Here is a 19606-nt window from a genome sequence, read left to right as displayed (position 1 = left end):
GATATGCCACCCTGCCACCCCAGCAAGGCAGGCCACATCGAGCCGCCCACTCCCCAGGGTGAGCAGATGTCCCCTGATGACCATTCACTGCAAACAAAAGTGAAGGAAACAAGACTTCGGTGCCTGCTCTGATCAACAACTCGAGCGTGACTCCGCTGCCCTCCAGGTGCTCCCTGCTCTTTTCACCTCACCCCAAAGCCTGCCAAGGTCCTTCCACCAGGCATGCTACACTCTCTGGAAAAGACCTCAAGGTGTGAGCACATGTGCCCTTGAGCCCCATGGCCAACAGCGCCGCTTAAGACACACAGGCGCTGGACCTAGAGGAACTCAGTCAGCCCAGAAAGCGGTCAGGTTTTCAGCTCATGTCGACAACTCTAGAAAACAAAAAAATTCTTCAGGCTTCCTGAGAGCATAATAAGGCCTAAGACACGACTCTCCCTTGAAAGACAAAAATGCAAAAAATTTAAACAACTTGTCAGTGTGTAAGTGAAATTCAGCTATTAACCTACAAGAGGCCGAAAGGGAGGGCTTGTGTTTTCCAAGTGCCACGAAAATGAATCCACAGGTTGGACCGAGAACGCCCCCTACTGGCGAATCAGAAGAAAAAAGACAGAGGGCACAGAGGGCACAGAGGCAAGTGTCTCCTCCTTGGAGCTGGCAAATTGGAGCTCCGCAGCCCAGCATGGGAGCATTCCACAACTGTAAGCACCCCCAGCTCCTCACCTTGTGGCATTTGTAGTAGTAGGCAAGCAGCTGGGGCATCCGGTCGATTTCAGTAAACACCTTCACAAACACTCTGGACTGATCTAAAGGAGAACAACATCAAACATGGCCACATTGGTACCAGGCTTCCTGCTGCAGACCAGAGAAAGAATTCCCCCGGCTAAATGTGGATATATGTAAGGTTGCCTTCTGAACTGCCTACCTACACAGTGAATTAACTCACACACAGAGAATACAGATACGAAAAATAAGTTAAGCATAAGGGCAGAATATGTGACTCAGATGCCACAAGCCTTGGCTTGTTTAGATAACGCATCTGTACACTTCAGCGAGGGAACTCAGATTATACATCAGCAAAGTCACTGTTCCACGGAAACCAGGAAATGAGTTCAAATCAGGCCTGGGCCGGGGGTGGGGGTGGGACAGGGTCGGTGGTAGGAGCTAAGCCTGGGCTACAAAACTGAAAGACTCTCATGCTCAGGGTTGTGCAAGGGCAGGGCAAGAGCCTCCTTAGATTTTCTGCTTTAGGCAATTCACCTGCCTCACCTCCTCCTGGGCCAGACTAAAATCATAAAATGTCAGCGACAGAAAGGCATCTGAAAAACCATCAACTGAACTCATTTTACAGGGGAGGAAAGGGCAGCCCAGAGAGCTTCAGTCACTTGCAGGCCAACGACAGGACTGCTCAACCACAGCATGGATGAAACTATATAAAACTACTGCTCCTCAACCATTTGACCCTACAAAAGCAGGAATCTCATAGGACTCAATCTAATATTTATATGAACTAAGAAATACTTACACAGCAGACCTTCTGCCAGCTGCAGAGAACAAATCATGCTCTTTTCTGCCCAGGGCCTTTGCACTTACTAGGTCTTGGATGATCCTTCTGGCTGTCTGTGTGGTTCTCCCCTTCCCTTATCAGGAAGGCCTTTCCCAATCAGCCAACCTATATTAGGTTTCTTCTGTTATTTATTTGCCATCACATCTTTCCCTTTGTAAAATTAATTAAAATCTGTATTTTTCTATTTAGTTACCTGTATAACAGTTTGTTATCTTTCTCATCCTCAGAAATACAAGGTCTATGAGGCTGTGACCTTTCCTGTCTTGTCTCACTGTTCCTAGAAATTAGCACAGCATATGGTACACACACAAAAAATGTAGTAAATTGGGGCACCTGGGTGGCTCAGTGGGTTAAGTCTCTGCCTTCGGCTCAGGTCATGATCTCAGGGTCCTGGGATACAGCCCCGCATCAGGCTTTCTGCTCAGTGGGAAGCCTGCTTCCCCTGCCCTGCCCCTGCTCGCTTCTCTGCCTATTTGTGATCTCTGTCAGTCAAATAAATAAATAAAATCTTTTTTTAAAATGTGGTAAATTAATGACTATTTTAAATAGCATTGCTTTTCAGAAATATAAATAGTATGTTCGTGGTAGAAAAATGGAAAACAAGAAGAAAAAACTGCCTATCACACTCTATTAAACACTGTCAACATTTTGGTGTATATTCAAAGAATGCTTTTAGACAGAAACGGCTACAGCGTTACTAGTCCAAAAATACAATCACAACTTAAAAAGTTTCCACCCCAGAGTAGAACTTGTTATTTCTTGAAACAAATAATAAAACAGAATTTGGCGACACAGCAAACCCAGTTAGTAAAAGCACTGGAAAACTTAAAGGTGACATGTGAATCTTTAGCCCTTACAGAGGAATTCGAGTTTTTCAAGGTTAGTACATTAAATTAAACATAAACATGTAACACTGGGGGAAGTTCCTGATTCAGACAAGAGAAAGAAAAAAATGGGAAACTCACTTCGGCAACCATCAAACACTTTTAGGCTCTTGTGATACCACCAACTCCATGCAGAAGGCACTGCTGAGCCCTTGCCTGGTGAAGGGCCATCTGCTGGGTGCTGCGGTGGGGGGATAGGGGGTGGGGTTCTGATGGCAGACGTGTTGTTTTGCAAGCACATCCCACTGCCCTTCTGCTGACAGAGCTCTGGGCATTCTCTGAGAGCCATGGGCCTGCCTCCCCTTCTCCCATTTTTCTGTTTTTGTTTTTGTTTTTTTTTCTTACCAGGCAAAAAATTTAGGTTTTATTACCGAGTAACACCTTTAGCACTTTTTTTTTTTTTTAGATTTTTTTATTTATTTATTTGACAGAGAGATATCACAAGTAGGCAGAGAGGCAGGCAGAGAGAGAGGCAGAGAGAGAGGGGGAAGCAGGCTCCCTGTGAGCAGAGAGCCTGATGTGGGGCTCGATCCCAGAACCCTGAGATCATGACCTGAGCTGAAGGCAGAGGCTTAACCCACTGAGCCACCCAGGCGCTCCACCTTTAGCACTTTCTTACAGCTGCTAGTAATTACACATACATAAGACATAGCAGATGTCGGGGCAGCTGGGTGGCTCAGTCATTAAGCGTCTGCCTTGGGCTCGGGTTGTGATTTCAGGGTCCTGGGATCGAACCCCACATTGGGCTCCCTGCCCTGCAGGAAGCCTGCTTCTCCTTGTCCCACTCCCCCTGCTTATGTTCCCTCTCTCACTGTGTCTCTCTCTGTCAAATAAATAAATAAAATCTTGGGGCGCCTGGGTGGCTCAGTGGGTTAAGACCTCTGCCTTGGGCTCAGGTCACAATCCCAGGGTCCTGGGATCGAGCCCCGCATCGGGCTCTCTGCTCAGCCGGGAGCCTGCTTCCCTTCCTCTCTCTCTCTGCCTGCCTCTCTGCCTACTTGTGATCTCTGTCAAATAAATAAAATCTTTCTTAAAAATAAATAAAATAAAATCTTTAAAAAAAAGAGCAAATGTCAATTGTCTTTATGAAAGAACACTTTGGTTTTGTTTCTAGTTTTACTGACATGACATCACTGTGTAAGTTTTTTTTTTTTTTTTTAACTTCAAGGTTCTTAAAGATTTTTATTTATTTGACAGATCACAAGTAGGCAGAGAGGCAGGCAGAGAGAGAGAGGAGGAGGAGGCAGGCTCCCTGCTGAGCAGAGCCCGATGTGAGGCTCGATCCCAGGACCCTGGGATCATGACCTGAGCCGAAGGCAGAGGCTTTAACCACTGAGCCACCCAGGCGCCCCTCACTGTGTAAGTTTTAAGTCATACATCATGCTGGTTTGATCGACATATACTGTGAAATGATAACAGATTCAGCTAACAACCATTTCCTCATACAGACACAGTAAAAAGAAAGGAAATGAGGAAAGAATAAAGGGGAAAAAATTCTTCTAGTGATGAATACTCCTAGGATTTACTCTCTTAACAACTGCCCTGGTATCTCCTACAGCGTTGTTATAGGATTGTTATACATAGGATTGCTATAGGACTGTTCACTCCAATCATCATACTGTATGTTACAGCCCTGTACTTGTTATAACTGCAGTTTGTATCTTTTGACCATTTTCCATTGAAGTGTTTCTAGTGAAGCTGACTCTTCTCCAGGATCCAGGGCTGGCCGCCAGAGCCTCAAATCCACCTGACCGAAGTAAGTGATTCAAAAGGGCAAAAGCCTGCCAATCAATGCAATCAAGATTAATGCTGGGCTCTCTTCTTAGGCTGTGAGGACAGAAGCCTGGAAGTGTACAGGCCACCACCTGAAGAGTGCACCTGGAAGTGACTAACGCCAACACACAGAGAGACAGAATCAAGAAATGGCAAGAGACACGGTCCTAATAATAACACAGTCTGTGCTCCTGGATCAGCAAGACCTACTCCAGAACTTCTCAGTTCCGCACGCAATAGATTCTCTCTCTCTCTCTCTCTCTGTTTTTCACGTAGGCCAGTGTGAACTGGGTTTCTGTCACTTGCAGTGAAAGTGCATCCCAAACTCATAATAGAGGCCTCATGTGAATAAGATGGGGCCTCTAGTCTCTATGCCATCCACCCCCAGGGTGAGAGAGGGCCAATGGACTCTTATTTCAAATTAACAACTGATTTTGGATTATAAACAAGATAATATTAACAAACATACAGCACCAATGGGAAATTTCACTTACGTTGCTTTTGCGTATGATTTCACGTTTTATTTAGACATATGGAAGTACTTCTCGCACATAAGAGATCTGTCAGTTATCGATGACAGTTATCTATGAAATGAAGTAAGTATATGGGAAGAAATGCTCTGAAATCTCATCCTAAAACATCTCCCCCACTGCATCAATCTGCACCACTTCGCCCTAGAAGGCTTCCCTTCACCCTTCCGCCACTCTCTAGACTCATTCTTCCTGGGGAAAAAGAGCATCTTGTATCAGAAAGTATCTGAATGTAGCAGTAAAATAAACAGAGGTGAGACTAATATCAAAGGTCTCCAATATACAATGTAGGTAACAACATAAAAAAAAAAACACACCCTCGAGAAGCTTCTGTCACACTCTTACATTCACACTTCTTCAAAGCATCTCCCATTTACAGAATCTCACTTCAACCTCAGTGCAACCCTACTGAGGCCAGAAGACGGAGAAACTGGCATCAGAATAAATAAGCCCGTCCAGATCACACAACCAGAAGGACCAAGACCGTCTCTCAGTCGGGTTCCTGAGGCATCATTTAACTCAAGTTAACTGTCCAAAATGACAACTGACAGATGCAAGAGTTTAAATCTCAGATCCAGCAAAGAATTCCAGGAGCTCTGCTGGTCTGGTTCAGAGAAGAGGAGAGACTTCCAGAAGGAAAGTCTCTGGGATAAAGGGGAAAGGAACTCAGAACTCCTTACTCCCATTTTGGAAAAAAATGAAGGCCTATGGATGGTAGCAAGAAGGAGAGGAAATAAAAAGGCAACCAGAGGGGAGCCTGGGTGGCTCAGTGGGTTAAGCCTCTGTCTTTGGCTCGGGTCATGATCTCAGCATCCTGGGATCGAGTCCTACATGGGACTCTCTGCTCGGCAGGGAGCCTGCTTCCCCCCAACCCCCCACCTGCTCCTCTGCCTACTTGTGATTTCTCTCTCTGTGTGTCAAATAAATAAATAAAATCTTTAAAAAAAAAAAAAAAGGCAACCAGAAATTTAAGGATAAAGATTAAAATCATAGTGCCTGACCTGACTCTGAAAAAATGCACTAAGCTTATAAACTTGTGATAACAGAAACATTATTTACTAATTCATGATATATGAGGCAAATGCAAAAGGAGAGAGGAGTGGTATGAGAGCGAAATCCTTAGCTACAACAATAGGAAGTCAATAGACAATGCCTAAAATTAATATACAAAGAAGTAAAATAATAAATGTATTATGCAAAGGGGCACCTGGGAGGCTCAGTCAGTTAAGCACCTGACTCTTGATTTCGGGTTAGGTCATGATCTCAGGGTTCATGGGATCAAGCCCTGTGCTGGGCTCTGTGCTCAGCAGGGAGTCTGCTTGAGATTCTCTCTCCCCCTCTGCACTGCTACTCCCCTCCTACACCATGCACGCGTGTGCACGTGCTCTCTTGGAAATGAATAAATCTTTAAAAATAAGTAAGGTAGTGTATTTACTTATCCAGAAATACAAAGTGAAATGCCAGAGAAAACAGTTCTGAGAATTAGAAGTGCTCTCCTGGGATCAGGATTGGGGAATGAAGCAGTAGAGGGAAAAAATGTTCTTTTCCCCAGTAAGACCTCCAGTGTTTTTTCAACAACCTCCAGTTTTTTCAACCTCCAGTTTTTTCCAACACTGTTGGTGAGCAAATTTTAACTGAATTCAAGAAACAGAAAAATGAAACCAATGAAGTCATTTGTGGGTCTGGATTCCAATTTGTAGTGTAGCTCCATATGCTGAGCTAGAGAGATTTTCAGAAACGCAGCTGCTGCTCCTATTCAAATAGAAACTTCATGAGTTCCCGACTGGCCTCTTAGGACTTACTCCCTCTGGGTTACTGTGAGAGCCATGAAATCTTGAATGGGGGTCCAAGAGAAAGGAATAACATTCACAGAGTGCCTCCCCAGGACCAGGAAAGTAGGAATCATAGGGTGTGTGCATTCCATACTCCCTTTTCTAAGAAGGAAATTGAGGTCTCATTGCTAAGAGGCAGCAGCCCTTGGGGCGCCTGGATGGCTCAGTCATTAAGCATCTGCCTTTGGTTCAGGTCATGATCCCAGGGTCCTGGGATCAAATCCCACATCAGGCTCCCTGCTCAGTGGGGAGTCCACTTCTGCCTCTCCCCACCACCCTGCTCATGCTTTCGCTTGTTCCTTCTCTCTCAAATAAGTAAAATCTTAAAAAAAAAAAAAAAAAAAAAGGAGGCAGCAGCCCAAAGATTCCAAAGTTGGTCTGTCCATTTCCGAAGTCCACACTCCTTCCACTTGGCCAACAGCCCTCATCAGACTTACTAATAAACTGCTAACAGCCATGAAATTCTTCCCCGGATAGAAACTCCTCAGTCTGTTCAAGGCCAACTATGCTCTCCCAGCTCTCCTGTCCAGGCTCATCTCTGACCATTTCCCAACGTCCACGCCACTGAAATAGGCTTAACTGTTATTCCCACTGCCCCTGAGTTTTCCCATTCCTACACTACTCATATGTATGTTGTTCCCTCTGCTGGAAACATTTCTCCCCACCTATCAAAATCCTACACCCATGGGAAAATGCTCATCCCACGGTGCTCACGGGGAGAAAAACAAGGTAGAAAATTGTATATATTCAATGGATAGTCCTGCCTTAAAAGATACAGGTATACACTCACAGGAAAAAACTAAAAGGAAATACTAACAGTCATATCTGGGCACTGAGTTAGTTCACTGGTAAATCATCTTCTTTTTTATATTTGTATATATCTTCCCATTCTCAACAACCTGTGTTACCTTTATAATTGAAACAATTAGGGGCACCGGGGTGGCCTAGCAGGTTAAGCATCTGCCTTGGGCTCAGGTGATGATCCCAGGGTCCTGGGATCGAGCCCCACATCGGGCTCCCTGCTCAATGGGGAGCCTGCTTTCCCCCTCTTCCTCTGCCAATCCCCCTGCTTGTGCTGTCTTTCACTCTCTATCTCTCAAATAAATAAATAAAATCTTTAGGGGCACCTGGGGGGCTCAGTCATTAAGTGTCTGCCTTCAGCTCAGGGTCCCAGGATCAAGTCCCACAAAGGGTTCCCTGCTTGGCAGAAAGCCTGATTCTCTCTCTCCCACTTTCCCTGCTTGTGTTCCCTCTCTAGCTGCGTCTCTCTCTGTCAAATAAATAAAATCTTACATAAAATATTTAAAAAAAAGGAAACAATTAAAAAAATTTTTAAATTCATCTCTCTTTCAAAGTTCTGCACATATGTTAGTTCTTTCAGAAAAGCTTCCTCAATTTTCTATCATCTTTTCCCTTCATCCCAGGGATGGCTAAAACAGCTTTCACATTCCATCTTGTAATAAAATTATTTGTGTACTTGTTCTCTCCTGGCCTCACCCTCAACCAAGCTGTAAAGTCCCTGAAGGACAGAAACCTTATCTTATTCATCCTTGCATTCCCTGCTGTTCCTCACATAATCAGTATTTTAAAATAATATTTGAAAAGGAGTTATCCTTTTGAAATGCCTACTTTGAATTACACCAGATAGGAATTATACAAAAGCAAACAAACTCAACCCCTTAAATGTTCACATATTTGGTGGCTTGAGGATTAACAAGTAAATAATTTGGTAAACATCAGCATTCCACACATAGCAATGGACTCTAAGAGCCAAATTCTGGTATTTATATTAAGTAGTTTCTTACATATTTTCCTAAGGGCAGAGGAAAGGACTGAATGGGAGCCCTTGCTTCCAGGCTCACTGCTGAGAAGCCAGGGTGGCAGCCTTGGGACAGGCCTTCCAAAGCACCACCTGTGGCACTCGTCTGCCCCCTTCTGGCTAAAACTCAGATGCCACCGTCTCAGAAGGAAAAGAATAAAGAAAAAATTTAACTGCACAAACTGGTAGCCAACTTTTTATGCTTGCTGAGAAGGAAAATCTGTGAAGGTAACTATTGTGATGAGAACCCAGCTAAGCTCTGGAAATCTGTTGGTAGATCTCACTTTAATGGGCAGAAGTCCATGAGTTGCAAGATGGCTTTCTGCCACTAAAATGTTTATTATTTTCCCATGATCCCTTAGATCAATGAATCTCCCATGATCCCTTGAATCATCCCAATGAATCTCCCAATGAATCTCCTAGATCAAACTGCTACAAAAAGTTGCTTCAGGGACTCCTGAGTGGCTTAGTCAGTTAAGCAGCTGCTTTTGGCTCAGGTGGTGATCCCAGAGTTCTGGGATCGAGTCCCACATCGGGCTCCTTGCTAAGTGGGGAGCCTACTTCTCCCTCTGCCTACTATTCCCCTTGCTTGTGCTCTTTCTTTCTCTCTGACAAATAAATAAATAAAATCTTTAGTAAAAAAAATCTGCTTCGTCTGCCTTCGGCTCAGGTCATGATCCTGGGATCCTGGGATTGATTGAGCCCCACATCGGGAATCCTGCTTGGCGGGTGGCCTGCTTCTCCCTCTCCCTCTGCTTGTGCTCCCTCTCTCACTGTCTCTCTCTCTGTCAAATAAATAAAATTAAAAAAAAAAAAATCTGCTTCAACATAACTCAATTACTGGTTGGTTGTGTAAACTGAGATAGGCATATAAGGTTGGAGACTGTCACTCTGAGCAGAGATGGGAAGTGGTAAGGTGTTGGGGAGGTACTAATTCAGCAGTGATTCCCCTCCTACCTTTTTTAAGTAGGTCAACAAAACTGTATACTCTGAGATCAAGAGTCGGACGCATAGCCAACTGAGACACCCAGGCACTTCAGAGATTTCCCTTTAAAAACAGATAGGGATGGGGCGCCTGAGTGGCTCAGTGGGTTAAACCTCTGCCTTCAGCTCAGATCATAATCTCAGGGTCCTGGGATCGAGCCCCACTTTGTGCTCTCTGCTCAGCAGGGAGCCTGCTTCCCCTTCTCTCTCTGCCTGCCTCTCTGCCTAGTTGTGATCTCTCTCTGTCAAATAAATAAATAAAATCTTAAAAAAAAAAAAAAAGAAAAAGCAGATAGGGGCGCCTGGGTGGCTCAGTCAGTTAAGTGTCTGCCTTCAGCTCAGGTCATGATCCCCAGGTCCTGGGATCAAGCCCTACATCGGGCTCTTGCTCAGCGGGGAGCTTGCTTCTCCCTCTCTTTCTGCCACTCCCCCGTGCTTGTGCTAACGCGAAACTTCTCTCTCTATCGAATAAATATATAAATAATCTTTTAAAAAATAAAAACCATCAGATAAAAAAGCAACTTGGCCTTCCAGGAAAGCTGTCTGATGAGAGAACACATTACTTTGGGTGGGATGGGGAAACTTCCTGATGCTCACCAAAATTCACCACCACGAGAAAAATACACCACCATCTCATCTGTGCTGAAGCCGGGGAAATATCTATACTATAGAACTTCGGAGAAAGTAATCAGATATTCGGTCACCTTGGCCCACGGTGAGTGGGGATTCCAGGAGCACTGGTTATGTTGCCGGGAGCAGCTAAGCATGGCAGGACAAGGTGGAGACAGGGAGCAAAGAGGGGGTCTGGTCCAGGCCAGCGGAGAAGGCTTACTTCCGCATCAGCCCAGAAGAGGCTAAAAAGAGCCATCCTGCCTGCAGAGAATGGGTCTGGAATCGGGCCTGATTTAAATCTGAACAAAGATTGTCAAATATAGCTTGCCCTCGCTACCAAGGCCCATAATCCTGACCCAGAGGGCATCATCCAAACCTGATTCCAGTAGCAAACCTCTTCAGAATGAAAAGAAAAGCATTCAAATTCATGGAGCCACCACCTCCCCACCTCCATTCCTAACTTCTTCTCCAACCCCATGTAGCCAGAGGTGCACCCCAACCATATCCATGAGCTCTGTGGGCCTCTAGCTGCAAAAATTCATGAGAAAATGGGAGGGACAAAGCTACCAGATGGTGACTTTCCACAAACCAGCTCCAGTCCTAGGATCCTAAAGAGGCAGAGTACACTCCAAACAGATGACTGACAAGTGAGTAAGTCATGGAATGGAAAGGCTGGAGATGGGTACTGAATCCGTTCTCTTTAGGCAGCTGAAGAGCACAACACAGAATGTAGCTTTTAATTCAAGGACAAGACGATAGCTCTCAACAAAGCCCAGGTAAAAAAGGTTGGGCTTCTAAGGAGATTGCATGTTATTTTCCAGTAAAGAGCAAGCCCAGAAAAAAGCAGCCACGTAGAAGTATGACTAAGCAGAACTAAAACAAACCAAAAAAAACAAACAAAAAAAAAAAACAAAAAACACAACCCCACAATAGGACCTATGCAGAAGTAGCACAGGAAGGGGAGAAAAGAAAAGGAACAGAGCGTGCAGAAGGTACATCATGAGAGCACTTGAAGAACAAGTCGAGGAAGGATAATAAGGAAGTCAAGGACTTTATCACCACCATAAACCAATTAGACCTAACACACACACACACACACACACACACACACACAGAACACTCCACCCAGCAACAGCAGAATACATATTTTTCTCAAGTGCCCATGAAACATTCTCCAGGACAGCTCACAACTGAGGCCAGAAAACAAGTGTAGGGATACCTGCATAACTCAGTTGGTTAAGTGGCTGCCTTTTGCTCAGGTCACGATCCCAGGGTCCTGGGATCGGGTCCCACATCAGGCTTCTTGCTCAGCGGGGAACCTGCTTCTCTCTCTGCCTTTGCCTGCCACTCTGCCTGCTTGTGCTCTCTCTCTCTCTCTGACAAATAAATAAATAAAATCTTTAAAAAGAAAACAAGTGTAACTAAGATGGAAATCATATATCCTTTCCAATCATTATGAAATAAAACTAGAAATCAAAAGAAGAAAAAACAGTGAGAAAATTCACAAATATATAGAAACTAAACAGCAGTCTTAAGCAACCAATGGGTCAAAGAAGATACCATAAGGGAAATTAAGAATTATCTTGAGACAAATGAAAATAAAAACACAATATACCAAAATATGTGGGATGCCGCAAAAGCAGCACTAAGAACTAATTTATAGCTGTAAAACCTACAGACCAATATCCCTGAAGATTTTTTTTTTTTTTTTTTTTTTTTTTTGAGAGAGTGAGAGGACACGTGCACTCAAGCAGGGGTGGAGTGCTCAAGCAAACTCCACACCTGGCACAGATCCCAACACAGGGCTCAATCTCATGACCCTGAGACCATGACCTAAGCAGAAATCAATAGTCAGACACTTAGCCAGCTGAGCCACCCAGATGTCACATCCCTGAATAGTGATGCAAAAATCCTTGACAAAATACTAGCAAACCAAAATCAGCAGCATATTAAAAGATAATACTCTATAGCCAAGTAGAATTTATTCCTGAGATGCAAGGATGGTTCAATATACAAAAATCAAGCAATGTAATATACTATATTAACAGAATGATGGAAAAAATCCACATGATCATCTCAAATGGTGAAGAAAAGAATTTGTTAAAATTCAACACTTTTCATGACATAACTCAACAAACCAGGAATAGAAGCAAACTATGTCAACATAATAAGGGACCTGTATGAAAAGCCCCCAGCTGACATAATACTCAATGGTGAAAAAGACTATTTCAAACTCTTACTCTGAGATGAGGAACAGGACAAGAATGTCTGCTTTTGCCACCTTTATAGGCTTTAGTGCTGGAAGTCTTAGCCAGAGCAATGAGGTATGAAAGAGAAAAGCATTCAAAGAGAAGAGGAAGAAGTAAAATTATCTTTGTTTGCAGATGATATGATCTTATAATCAGAAAACCCTAAATATTCCACAAAAAAACCTTTTAGAATTAATAAGTGAGTTTAGCAATGTTGCAGGATACAAAATCAACACACAAAAATCCATTGTGTTGGGGCACCTGGCTGGCTCAGATGGTTGGGTATCTGCCTTTGGCTCAGGTCATCATCTCCGGGTCCTGGATCGAACCCCACACTGGGCTCCCAGCTCAGTGGAGAATCTGCTTCTTCCTTTCCCCCTGCTTGTATTTTCTCTGTCTTGTCTCTCTCTCTCTCAAATGAATAAATAAAATCTTAAAAAAAAAATCAGTTGTTCTTCTACATATTGACAACGAATGATCTGAAGAGGAGAAAAAATTCATTAACAGTAACATAAAAAAATAATAAAATACTTAGGGAAAAAATGTAACAAGGAGCTGAAAGCCTTGTACTCTGAAAACGACAAAACACTGCTAAAAGAAATTAAAGACGACACAAATAAATGAGAAAACATTCCACATTCATGGATTGAAGACTTAATACTGTTAAGATGGTAATACTACCCAAAACCATCCACGGATTCAATGCAATCCCTATCAAAATTCCAATGGTGTCTTCTGGAGAAACAGAAAAACCCATCCTAGAATTCATATGGAACTTCAAGGGACCCCAAATAGACAAAATATTCTTGAAAAAGAAGGGCAACATTGGTGGTCTCACACTTCATGATTTCAAAACTTACAACAAAGCTACAATAATCAAAACAATATGTATGGACCAGTGGGGGTAATGGTGTGGTACTGACATAAGGATGGACATGACCAATGGAAGAGAACAGAGCGCCCAGAAATAAACCTTCACATATACAGTCAAATGTCTCTCAACAAGGGTGTCAAGGCCATTCAGGGCGGAAAGGACAACAAATGATGCTCAAAAACTGGATATCCACATGCAAAAGAAAGAAGTTGGACCTTGACCTTACACCATATACAAAAATTAACTTAAAATGGATTAAAGAGTTACACATAAGAACTAAAACTATCAACTCTTAGAAGATGGGAAAAGTTTCATGACATTGGATTTGGCAATAGTTTCTCACTTGTGACACCAATAACACAGGCAACAAAATTAAAAAGAGATATATCGGACAACATAAAAATTTAAGAACTGTATATCAAAAGACACTATAAAAAGAATGAAAGGACAACCCACAGAATGAGAGTTTACAAATCATATATCTGAACAGAGATTAATATCCAGAATATATAACAAACTCCTACAACTGAACAATAAAAAATAAATAACCTGATTTTTAAAATGGGCAAATGACTTGGAACGTCTGGGTGGCTCAGTTGGTTAAGTGTCTGCCTTTGGCTCGGGTCATGATCCCAGAGCGCTGGGATCAACTGTCCCACTGGGCTCCCTGCTCTGTGGGGAGCCTACTTCTCCTTCTGCCTCCTGCTCCCCCTGCTTGTACAGTCTCTCTCCCTGACAGATAAATAAATAAAATCTTTAAAAATAAAATGGACAAAAGACTTGAGCAGACATTTCTCCAAAGATACACAAATGGCCAATAAAGATAGGGCCATATCCAGTATCATTAGTCATTAGGGAAATGCAGGTCAAAATCACACTCCGATATGAGTACACACCTACTAGGATGACTACTATCAAAAAAGCAGAAAATGACACGTGCTGGGGAAGATGTGGGGAAACTGGAACACATGTACATTACTGGTGGGAATGTAAAAAGATGTTACTCCTATGGAAAACATGATTCCTTGAAAAATTAAAAGTAGAATTCTCGTATGATCCAGGAATTCCACTTCTGGGCATACACCCGAACAAACCGAAAGCTGAGACTCCACCAAGTATTTGTACACTTGTGTGCACAGCAACACTATTCACAACAGTCAAAAGGCGAAAGTAACTCAGCTGTCTGTGGACAGATAAATAAACAAAAAGTGACATTACATATAATGGAATAATATTCAGACTTAAAAAGGAGAGAAATTTTTTTTTAAGATTTTTTTTTTTTAATTTCTTTGACAGAGACAGAAATCACAAGTAGGCAGAGGCAGGCAGAGAGAGGAGGAAGCAGGTTCCCTGCTGAGCGAGAGCCCAATGCGGGGCTTGATCCCAGAACCCTGAGATCATGACCTGAGCTAAAGGCAGAGGCTTAACCCACTGAGCCACCCAGGCGCTCCGGAAATTTTTTTTTTAAGGAGGGAAATGTTTACACATGCTACAACACAGAAAAACCTTAATGATACATGCTAAGTGAAATCAACCAATCACACAATGACAAATGCCATGTGATTCGACTTCTATAAGGTACCTAAAGTAGTCAAATCTATAGAGACAGAAAGAGGATGGCAGATGCCAGGGGCTGGGGTGAGAGAATAAGGAGTTCGTGTTTTTTTTTTTTAAGATTTTATTTATTTATCACAGAGAGAAAGAGAGAGAGAGCGTGCGCGCACAAGCAGGCAGAGGCAGAGAGAGAAGCAGGCACCCCGCTGAGGAAGGAGCCCAATGCGGGACTCGATCCTAGGACCCTGAAGACAGCGGCTTAACCAACTGAGCCACCCAGGCATCCCAGGAGTTAGTATTTAATAGCACAGAGTTCAACTGAGGAAGATGAGGAGTTCTGGAGGTGGCTGGTGGTTATGTCTGCACAACGTAAATATACTTCATGCCATTAACTTGTACACTTAGAAAAGGTTAAAATGGTAAATTTTATGCTACGTGTATTTTACCATAATTAAAAAAAAAATCTCTTTTTAAAATAGAGAGCACTTCCCCATACCCCTGGGGCTAATAATACATTATATGTTAATAAAAAAAAATTTTTTTAGTAAATAAATAAATAAAATAGAGAGCACTTCAAAAAGTTAGCTGGGTGGAGGGGGGCGCCTGGGTGGCTCAGTTAGTTAAGGCCTCTGCCTTCGGCTCAGGTCATGATCCCAGGGTCCTGGGATCGAGCCCTACATCGAGCTCTCTGCTCAGTGAGGAGCCTGCTTCCCCCTCTCTCTCTCTGCCTGCCTCTTTGCCTACTTGTCATCTATGTCTGTCAAATAAATAAATAAAAAAATCTTAAAAAAAAAAAGCCTAGGAAAAAGAAATTTGAAGCTACAACCACTTCACACTCTTAATGAAATTACATACGGTGTGCTTTCCCTAACAGGATCTAAGGTACGGTACCTGGCTGGCTCAGTCAACAGAGGTGCAACTCTTGATCCTGGAGTTGAGTTTGAGCACCACCTCAGGTGTAGAGATTACTTAAAACAATAAATCTTTTAAATAAAGGGGGGTGGGGGACCTAAGGTATCACAATGAGATATAAAAGGACACTGGCAGAGCTAAGGGAAAAAACTAGAAAGTAAATAATGATCTCACAAAAGTAAAAATTAAATAGAAAAAGAGCAGAAATGCTATTTTGGAGTACCTGGTTGGCTCAGTCAGTTACGCAAAAGCCTTTGGTTCAGGTCATGATCCCAGGGTGCTGGGATCGAGCCCCGAGCCAGGCTCCCTGCTCAAGGGGGAGTCTGCTTCTCCCTATTCCTCTCCCACTCCCTTGTTCTCTGTCTGTCTCCCTCCCAAATGAAGAAATAAAATCTTAAAAAAAAAAAAACATAACAGAGTAATAAGGAAGAATGAGGGGCGCCTGGGTGGCTCAGTGGGTTAAAGCCTCTGCCTTCAGCTCAGGTCATGATCTCAGGGTCCTGGGACCGAGCCCCGCATCTGGCTCTCTGCTCAGCGGAGAGCCTGCTTCCTCCTCTCTCTCTCTCTCTGCCTACTTGTGATCTCTGTCTGTCAAATAAATAAATAAAATCTTAAAAAAAAAAATAACGAAGAAAGCTTCCCAGCCATTTCTATGACACCAACACAACCATGATACTAAACCCTGACACAGATATTTACTAATGAGCTCTCTATGAAAAAGTTCTAAATAAAACGTCATCAAATATCCAGTAGGACTCTTACATGCACTCACCCATGCGCATGTGCACCCACACAGACATCCCATAAATATGTGGGGCTTGATCTTGAGGTGGAAGAATAATAGGATATTAGGAATGCTATCAATATGATTTCCCACATTAGTAGATCAGAGGAAATAAAAATTGTATTTGACAAGGCTCAAACGGTACACTTAAGATGTGTGCATTTCTTTAAAAGTAAATTTTAGGGGCGCCTGGGTGGCTCAGTGGGTTAAGCCGCTGCCTTCGGCTCAGGTCATGATCCCAGGTCCTGGGTTCAAGCCCCACATCGGGCTTTCTGCTCAACAGGGAGCCTGCTTCCTCCTCTCTCTCTGCCTGCCTCTCTGCCTACTTGTGATTTCTCTCTGTCAAATAAATAAATAAAATCTTTAAAAAAAAAAAAAAAAAAGTAAATTTACCCCCAAAAAAGAGAATCTTAAACCGATACTGAACTCTACTTAGTGATATGAATGCTGAAGCAGTTAAAAGTGAAGTATGTGGATATCTGTAAGTTACTTTGAAATGCATCCCCAACAGAGCCTGGATGGACAGAGAGATGGATGGGTGGGTAGATGTAACCCATTAGGTTACAACTTAAATTCAAAATTACGTAATTTAATCCAAAGTAAGACACTCAAAAGGTGGAAGACTTGGAAAGCCTCACCTCTGTGGGGAGGTGTGCAGCGAGGAGAGGGGCCCGCACTTACCTACAGACGGGGAGGTGAAGGCCGTGACAATCTGCGGCGAGGCCAAGGCCTCCAGCCTGTTCTTCAGCGCCTCCAGATGCACACATTTTTCTGAGTAGTCTGGCGTATCAACAAGCATCATTAAGCTGTTCTGCATACCGGTCAGCTTGGCAGAAATCACAGCTATGTCCTACGAAAGGCCAGAACAGAAGATATTTATTTTAAAAGACCCCAGGTCCTTCAGGAGCGCCTGGGTGGCTCAGTTAGCTAAGCATCTGCCTTTGGCTCAGGTCATGATCTCAGGGTCCTGGGATTGAGTTCTGTGTCAGCCTCCCTACTCAGCAGCGAGTCTGCTTCTCCCTCTCCCTCTGCCCCTCTCCCCTGTTCATGCACTCGCTCTCTGTCTCTCTCTCAAATAAATAACATCTTTAAAAACAAAAAGAAAGAAAGAAATGAAAGACCCCAGATACTTCAATAAGAACAGACAAAATACAGGAAAAGACAGTTCATGTAATAAGAAAATGGCCCATAAACTTATTATGTTCAATATGATTAGCAGTCAAATCAATGGAAATTAAAACAAGAGTTTTCCTCCTAACAAAGTGGAAAACCCTAGAAAAAATTATGATAGCTATTGTTGGTGAGGCTGTGAAGAAGAAAAGAGTCTGGTTCCATAAATTTATACTGTCTTTCTAGAAGGTAATTTAGTAATTTGCATCAATAATTGAAAATTATCTAGGCGCCTGGTTGGCTCAGTCGTTAAGCCTCTGCCTTTGGCACAGGTCATGATCCCAGGGTCCTGGGATCAAGCCCCACATTGGGCTCCCTGCTCAGTGTGGAGCCTGCTTCTCCCTCTCCCACTCCCTGTGTTTGTGTTCCCTTTCTTGCTGTGTCTCTATCAAATAAATAAATAAAATCTTTTTTTTTTTTTAAAGATTTTATTTATTTATTTGACAGAGAGAGATCACAAGTAGATGGAGAGGCAGGCAGAGAGAGAGAGAGAGGAGGAAGCAGGCTCCCCGCTGAGCAGAGAGCCCGATGTGGGACTCGATCCCAGGACTCTGAGATCATGACCTGAGCCGAAGGCAGCGGCCCAACCCACTGAGCCACCCAGGCACCCTAAATAAATAAAATCTTTTTTAAAAAATGGAAAATTATTCACACCATTTTTTTTATTAAAGATTTTACTCATGTATTTGAGAGAGAGCGAGCACCGCGCATGAGCAGGGGGCTGAGAGGGCAGTGCAGAGGGAGAGGGAGAATCAGACAATTCACCAAGCCCAGAGCCCAATGCGGCAAATCCCAGGACCCTGAGATCATAACCTGAGCTTCACGAAGGCAGATGCTTAACTGACTGAGCCACCCCAGCACCCCTCACATCTTTTGACCTCGTGTTTCCTTTTCTAGAAATTTGTCCTAAAGAAACAATTGGAGGGGTGCCCAGCTGGCTCAGTTGGTGTACCATGATCTCAGGGGGGTGAGTTTGAGCCCAACATTGGGTGTAGAGATTACTTAGATATAAAATCTTTAAAAAAAAGAAAGAAAGAACAATCAGAAGGACACAGAGATATTCATGGATTCTAATTGATTAATGTGATTCTAGTGTTGTAGTAACAAAAGCCTGGAAGCAACCTAAATTTGAAAGGACGAGTCACTCATAATGGCATGTGGAATATAGTGCACACATTAAAAATCGTGTTTTTGAGAAGTATTAATTACAAAGGGAAATAAGACTTTCTATTAAGTAAGATCTTGTTTAGATAAAAAATAGACACTAGAATATATGTAATGTCTGTATACCAGTAATACATAATATATACAAAATACAGAAGCACAAATATGGATACATACGTAGAAAAAATACCCAGTACACATTAAAAAAACCTACTAGTGTGCACAGGAACAGGATCATTTTGTTTTCTGCCTTGTACTTTCTAGAATTTTCCAAATCTTCTAAGACACACATAAATTATGTTTAAAATTAGAAAAATAAATGCTGTTTTTTAGAAGAATTCAAGGTATAGTAATTGTGTTTCATTTCATCACTCCACAGGTGTCTATATCATGTCAGACACTGTATTAGATGCCTGAGACACAAAGAAGCTCACACGGCAGCCCCTGAGTTCACAGCGTATTGGGACAGCAAGATCAGGAAACAATTTAAGGAGTACGGTTCAGGTGCCAGCGGGCACAGGGCAGGGATCGAGTGAGTTTGCCCGTGAGAGGCCAGGAGCCAGCAGGGATGCCGACTGCTGCAATGGTTTAGCGGAAGGACAACGGGAAGCATGACCAGAGCGGTGGCAGAGGAACCCAACGAACAGACAACCGCAGAGAGAGGTCCCAGGATGTGAAAGGCCCCCCCACCTGTGTTCCACACCCATTTCATCCATTTTCTCTGCCTTTTCCATGGAGGTTTCTCCTGAACTCTGTGACTGAGAAGGTCTTCAGTCAGGCGGGAGATACCAACCCCAGAAGGTGGAAAGACCCAGAGCAACGGCAGGTCTTCCCACTCCTTGCCTGTGTGTTTCCACGTGCTGCGTTTTCCAATCCCTCGCGGGTTCGGGGAAATGAC

General features: G+C 43.2%; 1 protein-coding gene across 2 annotated transcripts in view; it reads right to left on the bottom strand.

Annotated features, from left to right (window-relative positions):
• LOC111162314 (component of oligomeric golgi complex 7) overlaps positions 1-19606 on the bottom strand; it is an 80834-nt gene that overhangs the window by 54800 nt on the left and 6428 nt on the right. For both annotated transcript variants that reach the window (XM_022526654.1, XM_022526653.1), the window contains exons 4-5: positions 17056-17224; positions 724-806 (exon numbers count right to left, since the gene is read on the bottom strand). In XM_022526654.1, coding sequence (XP_022382362.1) covers positions 724-806; positions 17056-17224 — 252 coding nt within the window. The remainder of the gene's footprint in view (positions 1-723; positions 807-17055; positions 17225-19606) is intronic.

The sequence above is a fragment of the Enhydra lutris genome, unplaced genomic scaffold (genome assembly GCF_002288905.1).
Source record: "Enhydra lutris kenyoni isolate GAN:26980312 unplaced genomic scaffold, ASM228890v2 scaffoldscaffold90, whole genome shotgun sequence".
Taxonomy (NCBI): Eukaryota; Metazoa; Chordata; class Mammalia; order Carnivora; family Mustelidae; genus Enhydra; species Enhydra lutris.
The sequence above is the reverse complement of the archived record's forward strand: the minus strand, read 5'-3'. Positions and strand labels throughout refer to the sequence as shown.